This window comes from Charadrius vociferus, unplaced genomic scaffold (genome assembly GCF_000708025.1).
Source record: "Charadrius vociferus isolate BGI_N301 unplaced genomic scaffold, ASM70802v2 scaffold362, whole genome shotgun sequence".
Lineage (NCBI taxonomy): Eukaryota > Metazoa > Chordata > Aves > Charadriiformes > Charadriidae > Charadrius > Charadrius vociferus.
In genome coordinates, this window is record NW_009647052.1 from 508049 (window position 1) to 521209 (window position 13161).

Below are 13161 nucleotides of genomic sequence, written 5' to 3' on the forward strand. Positions count from 1 at the left end.
TCCTGGCACGGCTGGGGTCTGTGGCGCTGCCCCGCTGACAGACCAAGAATGGCTGGTCTCTGTGCTGTAGAGTCTTGTTTAGTTGTGTTGAGAGAGGAAACGAAAAACCCACTACCCAACAACCCGCAGCTTTGAAATAAAATGCTCCAACAGAATCTGGCTCTCTGCGCCTGTGTGGTTTGTCCTGGCCGGACCCCTCGCCTCCACCCCGCCGGCCTGCCGGCACACTGGCCGCCCCGGCTCGGCTGGGCGGCCCCCGGCCCTGCCCTGGGGTGGCTGGACCCTCCCTTGGGGATGCTTCAGCCTCCGTGGCGGCTCTAACCTGGGGGACACCCATGGGGAGATGCTGTTGCCACCATGACATACATCCTGGGCACTGCTGGACCTGGGCTGTGGCGGCCGGGGCCCCAAGGCTCTGGCATGTATGTGGCGCCGTCACCCCCAACGAGGCCTTTTTTTCTGCTCCTCTTCCTCCTTCGAGGGCCCCAGCTCAGTCTCTCTGGAGGTTAAGGTCCCTGTCAGCCCATGGCAGTGTCTTGCCTCCAGCTGTAGGGATGAAGACCTGGGGAGAGCCATCACGGCCACCACACTTGCCACAGAGTGGCTCAAAATGGCCTCACCCTGGTGCATTTGCCTCCCTGGCGGATTAAGAGCAATTGTGGGGGCAATTCCCCTGTTGCCCTCTCTGTGAGCTGCACCGCTTTGGTCACGATAACGATATTTCTGCCAGCAGTGACTGCCAGGGGAAATAGAGATGCTGAATGTCCTGCACTGAAATGGCTTGACCTGACCTCTGGGACCTGACTCCATCATAGGGTGAACCAAACTGCTGTGTGTGAACTCCCCCGGATTTACTGGAAAAAAAAACAGAAGCCAGTGTCTGCTAATTCAGTTGTTTTTCTTTTTTTAATCCCTTTCCTTCTCTTTCTGTATTAAACTGAAACAATTTGTCGGATTGTGGCCTGCTGCAAGCTCCTGTGTCTGGACCTGGTGACCTTGGCCGATGGCTACTAAAAGCATGGCGTGTCAGAGATGCCTCTGGGGCATTCTCCTCCCCAGCAGCGGTGCTTGCTTGGGGCACGCAGATGTAAAGTACACTGGCTTTCTGGAAAAAGATGACATTTCTGCCAGTAGTGCAACATCTGGTCACCCTAGGAGAGAATCAGCCTGCTGCCTCCCTCTCGTGCTGCGTTGTTGTTGGCTGAGGAACCGAAAAAGGTCATTTGAAGTCATTTCAGGGTTGCATTTGAAATGCGGGACCTCCGTGCCAGAGAAAGCAGAGAAAGCGTACAGTTTTGATGAAGGAAGGGAGTGGATGTGTTTGTGCATTCTTCCCCATCTTAGGAGCTCGCTCGCTTGGAGCAGGAGTGATGTTGCTGTTGTTCCGCACCACTGATTACACGTATGGAGTAGGTTATTTCAAAATGTAAGCAAAGGTGCTTTATTTAGCTATAGTGTGGTCTAAACCAGTTTTAGCTTGAGTACTGTTAATGAAAGCTACAAAAAATGTATTTAGAGAAGCACACAATTATAACGGTGAAATTAGACGTATTGCCAGACAAGCTGGCCAAGCTTGTTTAGAACTCATGTCGAAGTATGCACCATTGCTAAACAAGAGTGGATAAAGCCTAATCTTTTGAGTTGTAGACCACTCCTGGACAGGACTTACATTACTCTGCATTCAGAAATGTGTATTAAATAAAATACCTAGTTACAGTGGCCAGGTTTCTGTGAGAAATTTCTCCTAGCTCCAGGGTTTTGAAGTAAGAGCAGAAAAGTGTCTTGAGTAGGGAGTGCAGTGAGAAATAGTGGTGCTGAAAATGGAAGTTCAAAGCTAGGAGTACGTTCGGACTTGCTCTGGTTGGAATTGCTTTCATAGAGCTTTTTGCAGTGTGTTTTTTGTTTGTGCTGTACTGATCATCCTGCACTGTTTTAGTTTTGTGCTTCAATTTTGCATTATCTTGTAAATTGCAGGTTGGATCTTACTTTAGTTCTGGTATCATTACAACTTAAATCTTGTCTGCTGAACTGACCTTCTCCTGTCGATACCTTTCCTTTAGTCTGTTTTTCCAGCTTTCAAATCACATTGTGGAAAAGCTGGCCGTCCACCACCAGTCAGTCCTCTCTTTTTTGTTTGTTTGTTTGTTTGTTTTTGTTTCTTTGGCTCTCCCTGTGTTGCTCACAAGAGATGCAGTTTGAATTTTCTTTCCCCAAGGTGTGGGTAGACACTTGGTGGGATGAAAAAGTGAGAGGAGGATAAGGGAGAGGGCCATTTGATGTGGTAAAGATTGTTGATACGGGGTGGGAAGATGGAGTGAAAGCAGGGGGAAGGAAAATCTTAGTTCTGTTTTTCTGCCTTCCTTCAGCTTTCATTTTTCAGTCTCCCCTGTAGATTTGGTGTTTATCTGATACTGCTGCTCGTAGATTCCTAAATCTTCCAGGGTCAAACTGGTTCTTCATCAGCATTACAGCTGCTCTGTGAGTCCTTCGTGAGAGCTGTGCTCTGTTGCTGTTGGCAAGGGAGTGAGCTGCAGTAATGATGTTAGAGCTTTTCTACAGAGGTTCAGCAACACAGAGGTTTCTAGGACAATCACCATAGCAGTAGAGGGGGTAAAACCAACATATAGTCTAAATACATTCATGGCATTTCACTGGGGAAGTTGTGTGTTTACCCTGGACGAGGGAGCAAATCTGTTTTCATGCTCGGCATTTTTGCTCTTTTCTTTTACGCTGAAATTCTCCTTGATTTATTTTGCAGTCCTTCTGACGTCTCTCTCTCAGCTTAAACTTCTTGTGCGTGATGCTGCACTTTACGCTCTGTTTAAGTTGTTTCTTGCCTTTTTGGTCCAGCACTGAAATACTCCGGTGCATTCCCTGTGTGTCCTCCTGTCAAGATTTCTTTCTCTCACAGTATGTTTTCCATCTCTGATCACAAAGAGCCAGGGGGAAATCTATTTCCTTTTGCTAGATAAGGATTTTTTTTTTCTCATTATTTTAGTCATAGTTAAGCTGATTAGTATGCAAATAACCTGTTAGTTATAATCTCCAGGTAGTGCTGTGAGGATGTCATTGTTTGTGTGATGCATTGCGTTTCCTAATGCAGAGGGATTTTTAAAGGCACAGGAAAGGAATGAGGAAATCATTGATTCTATGTGATCTCACTGAGCATATGAAGGTGCTGACTTTTCAATATTTCAGGACCTGGTTCAGACCTAGAAAAGTCTGGTTTCTAGGCTGGAGGTAGGGAAGGAGGGCATCACTGAGCCAAGTGTGGGACCTTTGTGTCATGCAGAAAAAGGTTTGTCAGGTGAAAAATCTCTCTCCAGGACATGCAATAGAGTAAATGACAAATAATTGCAGCACAGCAGTTACAGAGGATTAGAAAGTTTCTCATGTAATAAAGCTTGTGTTGAGTACATTAATCTTCATTGACTGAATGTTTTAGACATGATCTGGGATAGCTGAAACTTTTAAAGTCAGCCACCTCTTCAGCTTTGGAACTGGTTGGTAGGACTGTTATTTTATTACCTTTTGATGTCCAATTTCTGCCTTTCAAGAAACTAACTGTTGATTTCCAAGTTCCTAAAGAGAGAACCATGTAGATCGATGTGTGAAATTGAAATTCATATATACATGAAGGTGACTATAACTCCCTGTTTTTCCTACTGCTAATTAGAAGCAAAGTGTATGTGTGTATGTATGTACACACATACACATGCACATTCATATATATGCACAAACATGCATAAAATTTGGTAAATATTCATGCATGCAGTGTGTATATATATGGAATTATGTTTAGTTACATATATCTTTATATGTATAGGTATATATATTTACATTTTTTTCAAAATACAGTTATGAGCTATATATCTTGTATTTTGAAGAAATTTCATATACATGTATAAAATAAAAAAATGCAAACATACAGGTGACAATGTTTCTGTGTCATGATTGGCAATGAATATCTAACAAGGCCGAGAAGCTGCTCTTTACTACATTGCTAGCCTATAGCTCGTCTTTCTCCCATTCTCAATGGCAACACTGACTTCAAAGGAGCTTGACTGGGCTTGTGATCTAGTTAGTTGTGTCAAATCTACACCATATATGAAGAAAATAGTGAATGAGGAGTTTTGGTCGCTTCCAGCCTCAGCAGGGCTTATCTCAGTGAGAGCAAGGCTGGGCTTATTCTTCAGCTTCCGTGGCCTGTATGTTATTTTAACATGGGCTAACATGTTATTTCACATGCTAATTATAGTGAGTCTTCTCCAGTAATGGAATTACAGATTTTGTTTCACATAGGGATTGTGGATGACAGCTACTTCCAAGTTGTATCACTTTTAAATCTGGTTCTAGATTTAAATTGCTTGATCTTCTGATTATATTGTACTTCTCTCTTGTTAAGATATTCATTGGGATCCTCTAGCAGTCACATTGTGTTATCTGTAAAAAGCTGCAGACTTTTATATACTAGGTTTGTATTACCTGTTAAGTAATACAAGCTAGTATAAGACATACATAACATGAGAAAGATGCCTTGTTCTATATTTTTTGTTTCAGAAAATATACTGTTGTTATACATGTATATGACACAAGGAGTGGCAAAGAATTAAGTATATTATGTCTGATTTTTTTTTTGTCTTTTGTGGTGCATAAGGTAGGATATTTGATCAAGGAAGTTGTCATATCATAGTTCTAAGAGTGGTGGAAATTAACACTGTGTAAACATTATTGTTATACAGCAAGATGTTTTTTTACTACGCCGGAAACCTACAGGGGAGTCATACATTTCTGTGCATCAACAGTGGAACAGTGGAACAGTATTAAGGCAATACTACAATACCATTACATGTTACGATCATGATCCCGTACCTTGACGAGTCCATCAGAGGCTTGGCATGGATTTTGATGGACACAGGATCAGACTGATCAGCAGTGTCACTACTCTGTCAGCATACGTGTAACTTCACTTACGCAAGTAGCCTGACATCAAGACTGCTTGCTTGAGTAAAGCTGCATTCACACTTAAGCCTATGTAGAGTGGAGTTTTAAGGTTTGTCCATGTAATGGGACAAACTCTTGCCACAACCAGGGGCATTTTGTTCCTAGAAGTCTGGTCTGATTCCGTATTGCAAATGTATTATTTTCTCACTGGTGAATTCCCTTCTGGAAGAAAAATTTCAATAAGGTGGAGTAACAGTTGCCCTGTTTGATTATCACAATAAGGTTTACATCATCTAAACGTTTTGCAGTACTTCAGATTGACTTACTGCTCTCAGTCACATGACCATGGTTTTGTCTTCAGCCCACAGCCGGTTTCACATGGGTGAAACCTGACCCGTGTGAAGGTCCATGGATGTTTCGGAGGTTCTGTTTGAGTATCTAAAGCTCACAGGCCATCTGGAAGACATTTTGACAACATTGGATCCAAACTGGCTTTTTTTTTCACTCAGGCGAGGTTTCCTTTTGGATTTCAATGGGAGAAGTATTCAGTGCTTGAGTTTGATAAGCCAGCCACAGGTTGAGAATGAATGGATTTAAAGTGCAGCCACGAAGACTGGGGTTAGGTGTCGGGAATAACTTTATGATGATAAAGGGAGCGAGACATTGGAGTAATTTCTGTGGGAAGCTGGCAGTCTTGCTAACAGTGGAGGTCTTTAAGAATGATCTAAGCAAACATGTCAGAAATGACATGGGGTGGCTGATCGTGTCTTGGCCGTGGGATGGACGGGGGGACTTTCTGAGGTCCCCTGCAACGCTGTTCTAAAAGGCTGTGAACACCTGGATGAACGGATACGTCACTTATGTATTGATGTACTATTCCTGTTACCTGCCAAGATCCACATCTGAATTTTCGTAAAACGGATTTAAATCCTTTAAAATGTTAAAGACTTTTCCTCACAGTCAGTTTTTTCAGTTTATCTGGAATCCGGTCATTTGGATATCAACAAGTTGGGCTGCTGCTGTCCTTCAGCAGTTAAAGCCTAAAGTCTCTGCTGCAACATGCCAATTTACTTGCAAGGTTGGTGGTGCTATTTTTTCCATGTACTGAATTTTTTTAAAAAGCATGCTCAGGTCAGTTGTCTCTGCCTTTGCATTAAATTTGTCCTGAGCCATTGCTACTGAAATAATATTTTATAATGATATTCTTATCACATAAATGTATTTTACTATTAACACGTGTTGCATGATTTTGATACTAAGTAACTACCCTGCTGTCTTTAGCATTGTGATACTCATAAACTGAATGATGAATAAACTGTGCATGCAGGATAATGGTCTAATCTCACTGCCTGTGTATGGACAATAGGAAAAATAACATTTACTTCAATACTAGCGTATCTATTGTATCAGTATTACAAAGCCATATTATCCTATGGTTGGAAATTAGAGTAAATTAAAAGGAAACAAAAAAATGCCCACACAATTGGTTGCCAGTTTTTTTGAGCTCGATACTACTTATTGCAATTGGACAATGTTTTTTTCATAAGTATAAATTCTAGCATTTTATTTCTTTATCTGCTCTTTAAATTGTGTTCAAAACTGAAACAAAATCTGACATATGATGGAGACCTTCCATGAAACAGAGAAGATCTGTCTATTAAAAATTCCTGCAAAGCGGTCTCACAAGTAGTTAAGGAAAGTATGGCTGAATCTAATCTTACTTTGTACACCTATTTAAACAATAATATATAATACACCTACCATGCACTGACAGTGAGTCAGTAAAATACTGCATGAATAAGCATGACATTTTACAAAGAGAATATCATTATAAAATATTTACGAAACGTCTTTGTGTAATGAACCTTGTACATGGAGGCTTTTGTCCATCATGGGAAGCTAAAAAAATAATAATCAACATTTCATTTACATATGCATGATGCTGCAAAATAGCGTATGTAAACTATTTCTTTCTGTACTGTTCAATTACTTCTGTCATCAGCTCCTACAAGTTTTATTTGCAGTCATTTGTTCAGATCACTGGTGCCCTCTTTGCTGTTTTCTATAAATTCTGTAAAATAAATGTCCATAAATATACTTTGATGTTGTCTTTTCATAATTAACCATTGTGTTGTTTGGAACCATACTGGCATTTTATGTTAAAATGCCACTACTAGTATGGGTACACCTGCTGCAAAGGGAACATGACAACAATAGTTTACACCATTGAAATTGTACAGTAAACTGGTGTAAACAGATAGAATCTTATTTTTTTTTTGTGAACTTTTGCATCAGCTCAAATATTTCAGCAAATTGCAACCATTGCTAACCCCATTTATTATCCCCTTAGTTCCTGAGTCCTTTGCAGCCACATGCAAAGTATGTCACTTTAGTGGCTTCTAGGAACAAAGGAGTGGAGCTGTCCATATTTTGAAATAAAATGATACATCAGTATATCATTATTACTGATATACATTTTACATGTATATTTGTATCCAGACCCTAAAAGAAATTGTTTTACTGATCATTAAATGCCCAATCTTTTCCTGTATTCTTTAAAATATCTTTTTTCTCTGCCAAGTTTCTCAATTCAGTGAAATTGATAAGAAATATGACTATGCAGAGAGTATATTTAAAAGCTGATCAATACTCTGATGTCTAATTAAGAAAAGTACTGTGTTCTCAATGTCCTAAATGATCTCATGATATTGTAAGCAGGTTGTGATTTGGCATGCTTGTACGGATTGCACCCAGCATGTAAAAAAAAAAATTCCTTTAATTGTTATGTGAAATGTTTGCATATGTGGTGATTATCTGTGAACTCATTGTACATGTATCCAAATGTGTTTTCTATTGTGCTTGATTTTGCTGGCCATTCTTGAATGTCTTGGCAACTCAAGAAACATATGTTCTGTGCTGTCCTCTGTAATGCGTATACTCTTTGATGTTTTGTCATATTTTCTCAGCTTTTATTTTACTCTTTTTCCAACAACATATCTTTATATTTGTTGGAAACAAATTTATGCAAAGACAATTTTAGTAAGCTTTGCTCAACATTATTTTATTTATTCATTTGCCAAAACTTGTTCAAACTTTTAAACTTCCACCTGGTATAAATCTTTTGCAGTTAATCCACCGTCAGACTTGAATTTTACAATTATAGATGAACATAATGTTCAAATGTCATGGAAAAGGCCACCAGATGCAATAGTGGGTTACAGGATAACTGTGGTTCCAACAAATGGTGAGTTCTGTGAAAGTTTGTTATGTCCTTAAATTTTTTGAAAACTTGGGTTTGTTTTCACTTATATCTAGCTTAAGTATGAGAGTAGCTATTAACATCTGTCTGAAGTTTGTAATCAAGACTGGGTAGCAGCAAAGAGCATACAGGAAGGAGCAGGGATTGTTCCAGGTTTGACTTTTTCTTACCATAGCGTTTACCATTTGGGGATCGCAAGTAATAAGTTTTGGATGCCTTTCGTTTGCAAGGACCAAAAAGAAGGTAGAATCATCACTCTGCTCCTCTTTTACCTTAAAGTTAGGGAATTGTATTGTACTTCATTCAAGTACTTCTTCCAGGGGAAATGTAGCACGTGTCAGGCGATGATGCAGTGATGCCACATAACTTCCTGATAATGGCTGTGTAAGAAACCCATTATTCTATTTCACTTTGAAAGATAATCGGTGTAAAAGAGAAATTGAATCACATCTGGATCATGATTTATTAGATGATAGTACATTTGCATGTGCATTTTAAGTTTCAAATTTCCTGGAATTTCTTAAACACTTCAGAAGTCTTGTTCACTATAGAAAACAGGTTAGTTTGAAGTTTCATGTTCCAAAATTCTTAATTCAGGAAAAAAGAAAGTGTATTGTTCTAAAATTATCATTGGATTTTAGATAGATTATTCTCTGTTGCATTTTTTTTTTTAATTATCAACTTGTCATTGATATTACTGTATTTAAAGGCTGCCTTAACTGTTTTATATATTTATTGCAGATGGGCCTACTAAAGAATTTACTCTTTCACCTAGCACCACCCAAACTGTCTTATCAGATCTTACACCTGATATAGAGTATGTTGTATCAATAGCTTCATATGATGAAAGAGAGGAGAGTCTACCTGTTTTTGGCCAGCTGACAAGTAAGTACCTGTAATACAATTAGAAAACCGAGTAAGATAACTGAGTGGTCATTCACAAAACTTGGCTTTGTTCCAGTTCCTCAACAAAAGTGCCACGTACCTAAACTAAGATCAGATGTAGCTATCTGAACAGCCTTTTTCCATTAAGCATAATTCCTACTAAAAGCAGAGATAATTTGTAACAGATAAGAGGAGACTAACATGGATATGTTGTGTCTGACAACCCCTATAGAACCCTTTGCAGAAGGCCACTGGCTCTTTTGAACTAAACCTACTTCTTATAAACCTCATCTGCTGAAGCCAAGGCTAAGACTGTCATTGACCCCAGTGACAAATGAATCTGACTGGCTTCTTGTGTGTGAGGAAAAAAAAGAACAGCCAACTACCTTAATCAAACAATGAAATGTGACACTTCATATCTAGATGCATAATAAAATATGGAATTTAAATTTTTATAATTTATATTTAACAATTAAAGCATAAAATAAATTTAATTAAATAAAAATGTTAAGTGTAGCAGACTAGCTTCTATGACACATTTTGTCTTGTGTCTCAGGCTTCCTAAACAACCACAGGAAAATTACTTACTATGAGTTCCCCTATGTGTTAGAGAGCGGTAATACTGTTATTTCATCCAGGGATGTTGCAGTTAATTTTCAGGAAATTACTGTACAAGATGTACAAATACAGAAGATTCTTAATTATTTGCATTTTCTGTATCTTGTGTTGCCTTGAATGTTATGTTGTCAAATCTGTAAGTACAGGTGATGTATACGTAACTTGCATTTAAGTTTTCATGTTCTGAGGCTTGTCAGATTTGCATCCCTAATTCCCTACATGCTTTTCTTTGATGTCTACAAATTTAACATGGTTTCCTCCATTAATTGTCTCTATTTTGTGCTTTGTGCAGTTCAGACAGGTGGTCCAGGGGTACCAGAGGAAAAGAAGGTTGAAGCTCAGTTACAAAGTAAGATGTTTTGTCTTTCACCTTCCTTATATTTTAGAGATAAGTGAAGTCTAGCTCGAGGGCCTCATAAAGTTAAACCGTGTTCCTGTGTTACCTAGAAATGAAATTAACTTGTGAAATTGTCCAGAGTTAAGAAAACTTGGGAAGGGACTGGGATGGAAGGAATTTATAGCTGCATTGAAAGAATAAGGTGCAAAGTTGGTACTGAAACTAGGAATTTTATGCAACTAAACCAAGCAAGTCCATGAGTGTCTTAGTCCTGTTAACAAAAGACATTGTGCTGTGGATAAAAGGCATTGCAGAAGAACCTGTGCAGCTATTATGGGGAGACAAAGATGCAAAGCAGGAGTGGTAAAAACCCAAAATGTTCCTATAACATCAAACTGTTGCAGAAAGTTTTGTATGTGAGTTTTTATCTGCTGTGGTGTAACAGATCTTGTGGCATAGTGTGAGAAGTGTCTCAAAACTGAGTATCTAGGTGACAGTTCCCATTTGCTAACAGCAGCTAGAAGGCTCGTATGGGTGTTCACTTATGTCAATAACGCTTCCCTAAGTAAGACATTCCAGATAAGAATATCGATCTATTAAATATCTGTTTGTTCTGGCTTTTACCTACTAAGTTTCTGTCAGACATTTCTCATTGATTTGTAAGAATGCAATTACTCGTTTGCTAACAGAGACTTCCCCCCCCCTCTGTGTTCCAGGATGCTCCATAAGTGCAATGACAGATTTAGTTTTCCTGGTAGATGGTTCATGGAGTGTGGGGAGAAATAACTTTGGATATATTCTGGACTTCATGGTTGCTCTTGTATCAGCTTTTGACATTGGGCAAGAAAAGACAAGAGTTGGAGTTGTTCAGTACAGTTCAGATACAAGAACAGAGTTTAATTTAAATCAGTATTTCAGAAGAAATGATCTTATTGATGCAATTAAAAGGATACCTTACAAAGGTGGCAACACAATGACAGGTACAGATTTCCCACATACGTGTTTATTCAGCATTTCATTTTATAATTCGAATTCGCTTCAAATTTTAGTTCATTCAAGCTGAATAAAACGCAACTTGTGGTGTGGTTTTTAGGTGAGGCTATTGATTACCTGGTTCAAAACACCTTCACTGAGTCTGCTGGAGCAAGAAAAGGCTTTCCCAAAGTAGCAATTGTCATTACGGATGGAAAAGCTCAAGATGAAGTTGAAATTCCTGCAAGAGAGCTTCGCAACATAGGAGTTGAAGTTTTTTCTTTGGGTACGTTGAGTTTTTCTAATGATTGAAAGATTAACATTTCTAAAGAAGTTATGTTTTACGGATTCTGTGTTTCATGACTTTCGCTATATCACCCTTTCCTTGTGTATGCCCTGAAATGGATCATTTGAGACCTCCAGAGTGGAACATACCATTTGTGATAATTTGACAGTAATTCTGTAGCTCCTATATGAAGATTAAGATGACTGACAAACATAGTTTCAACATTGGCCTTATTGAAGATACCAGATTATTTTCTCAGGTTGAAAATGGAGTATGTCACCTCATTGCATTGATCATTATTTTGTAGTTTGATTATTGATGATGACAGAAGACAGAATTGAATTAAACTCAGCTTTACCCCAGGATGTTCTGATACTTTATGAATGTGCTCAAAGGTGTCTATTTTACGGCCACTTAACACAGTCCTGTCTATTGCAACTTCTAGGAATCAAAGCAGCAGATGCAAAGGAACTCAAGCTAATTGCATCTCAGCCTTCACTGAAGCATGTGTTCAACGTGGCTAATTTTGATGGAATTGTGGATATACAGAATGAAATTATCTTGCAAGTGTGCTCCGGTGTTGATGAACAACTAGGTGAATTGGTTAGTGGAGAAGAAGGTGAGATACTTTTTATAAATGCATTTATTGACTTCTGTTTATTCTGATGCGTGTTTAAGGGGATATCCCTACTTCCTTTGCTTTATTTCTGGAGTTTGATCCATTGTCTCATTTAGCAAGTGTGGAAAACTTGTCTCATCTTTGTGCATTTAAATACAGGAGAACAGAACATGTGACATAGTAGATTTAGAAGGGCTCCATTATTCCGTGTTTTCAAGGGCAACACAATGATGTGCAGTTATCAGAGTCTCATACAGTCAATTTGGACACAGGCATCACTTCTATGGAAAAATGTACTAAAGGGAAAAAACCTGCTTGGTGAAGGGGCAGAATATGTAATAGGTTAAGAACTGAGGAATGAAAACTGGAGAATGCTGAGAAAACGCAGATGTCAAGCTGTATCATTGCAGCTTTCTGGCCCTGTAAGATTCTCCATAACTAGTTATTCTTTGACCAAAATGGCAGCAGAGATAACTCCACTGTCATAGCGCTCTGCTTAGGTCTGCATTTGTTCACACTCTCCTCTGTGTTTCTGTCTGTGTAGCTTTCACTTCTGGTTGAAAACAGTATTAAAGCAAGGCAGCATTACTCCTGGAACTTCTACTACACGCGGGGAACCACAAATGCATTGTTCATGTTTCTACCCTCTCATTGATGCCTCATTTGGACTTTCCTGTAATTCACTTGTGCTTATTTATGCGAAAAAAAAAAAAAAGAAGCCATTTTTAGTAAAGATTAAGCAAAGGTGACTCAATTTATTCCAGAAATAAAAACCTGGAAGAAAAATCTGTCTATAGTTGTAATTAATATTTTGGGTTTGCTTTTGATTTCTTTCAGTGGTGGAGCCTCCTTCAAATCTGGTGGCTACTCAGGTCTCCTCAAAATCTGTTAGGATCACTTGGGATCCATCCACAAGCCAAATAACTGGCTATCGGCTGCAGTTCATTCCAATGATAGCTGGTGGAAAACAACATGTACTGAGTGTGGGTCCTCAGACTACTGCTCTGAATGTTAAAGATCTCTCTCCAGACACAGAGTATCAAATTAATGTTTATGCAATGAAAGGACTGACCCCCAGTGAGCCAATAACGATAATGGAAAAAACACAACAAGTAAAAGTTCAAGTGGGTGAGTTAGGAAGTACTGTGTTATTTTTCACACAGTAGCTTTTTGTTGTTTAAACCTCTAAGGCTTGTTTTAATATCATGTCTTCATTATTTATGAGAAACAGCTTTACTTAA

At 38.9% G+C, this 13161-nt stretch overlaps 1 protein-coding gene across 1 annotated transcript in view; it reads left to right on the forward strand.

Annotated features, from left to right (window-relative positions):
* The window catches only part of COL12A1 (collagen, type XII, alpha 1), a 101324-nt gene that overhangs the window by 373 nt on the left and 87790 nt on the right, over positions 1-13161 (forward strand). The window contains 7 exon segments of the mRNA XM_009895757.1: positions 8072-8188; positions 8945-9088; positions 9999-10055; positions 10760-11023; positions 11137-11301; positions 11747-11920; positions 12758-13048. Of these exon segments, the coding sequence (XP_009894059.1) occupies positions 8072-8188; positions 8945-9088; positions 9999-10055; positions 10760-11023; positions 11137-11301; positions 11747-11920; positions 12758-13048 (1212 nt within the window).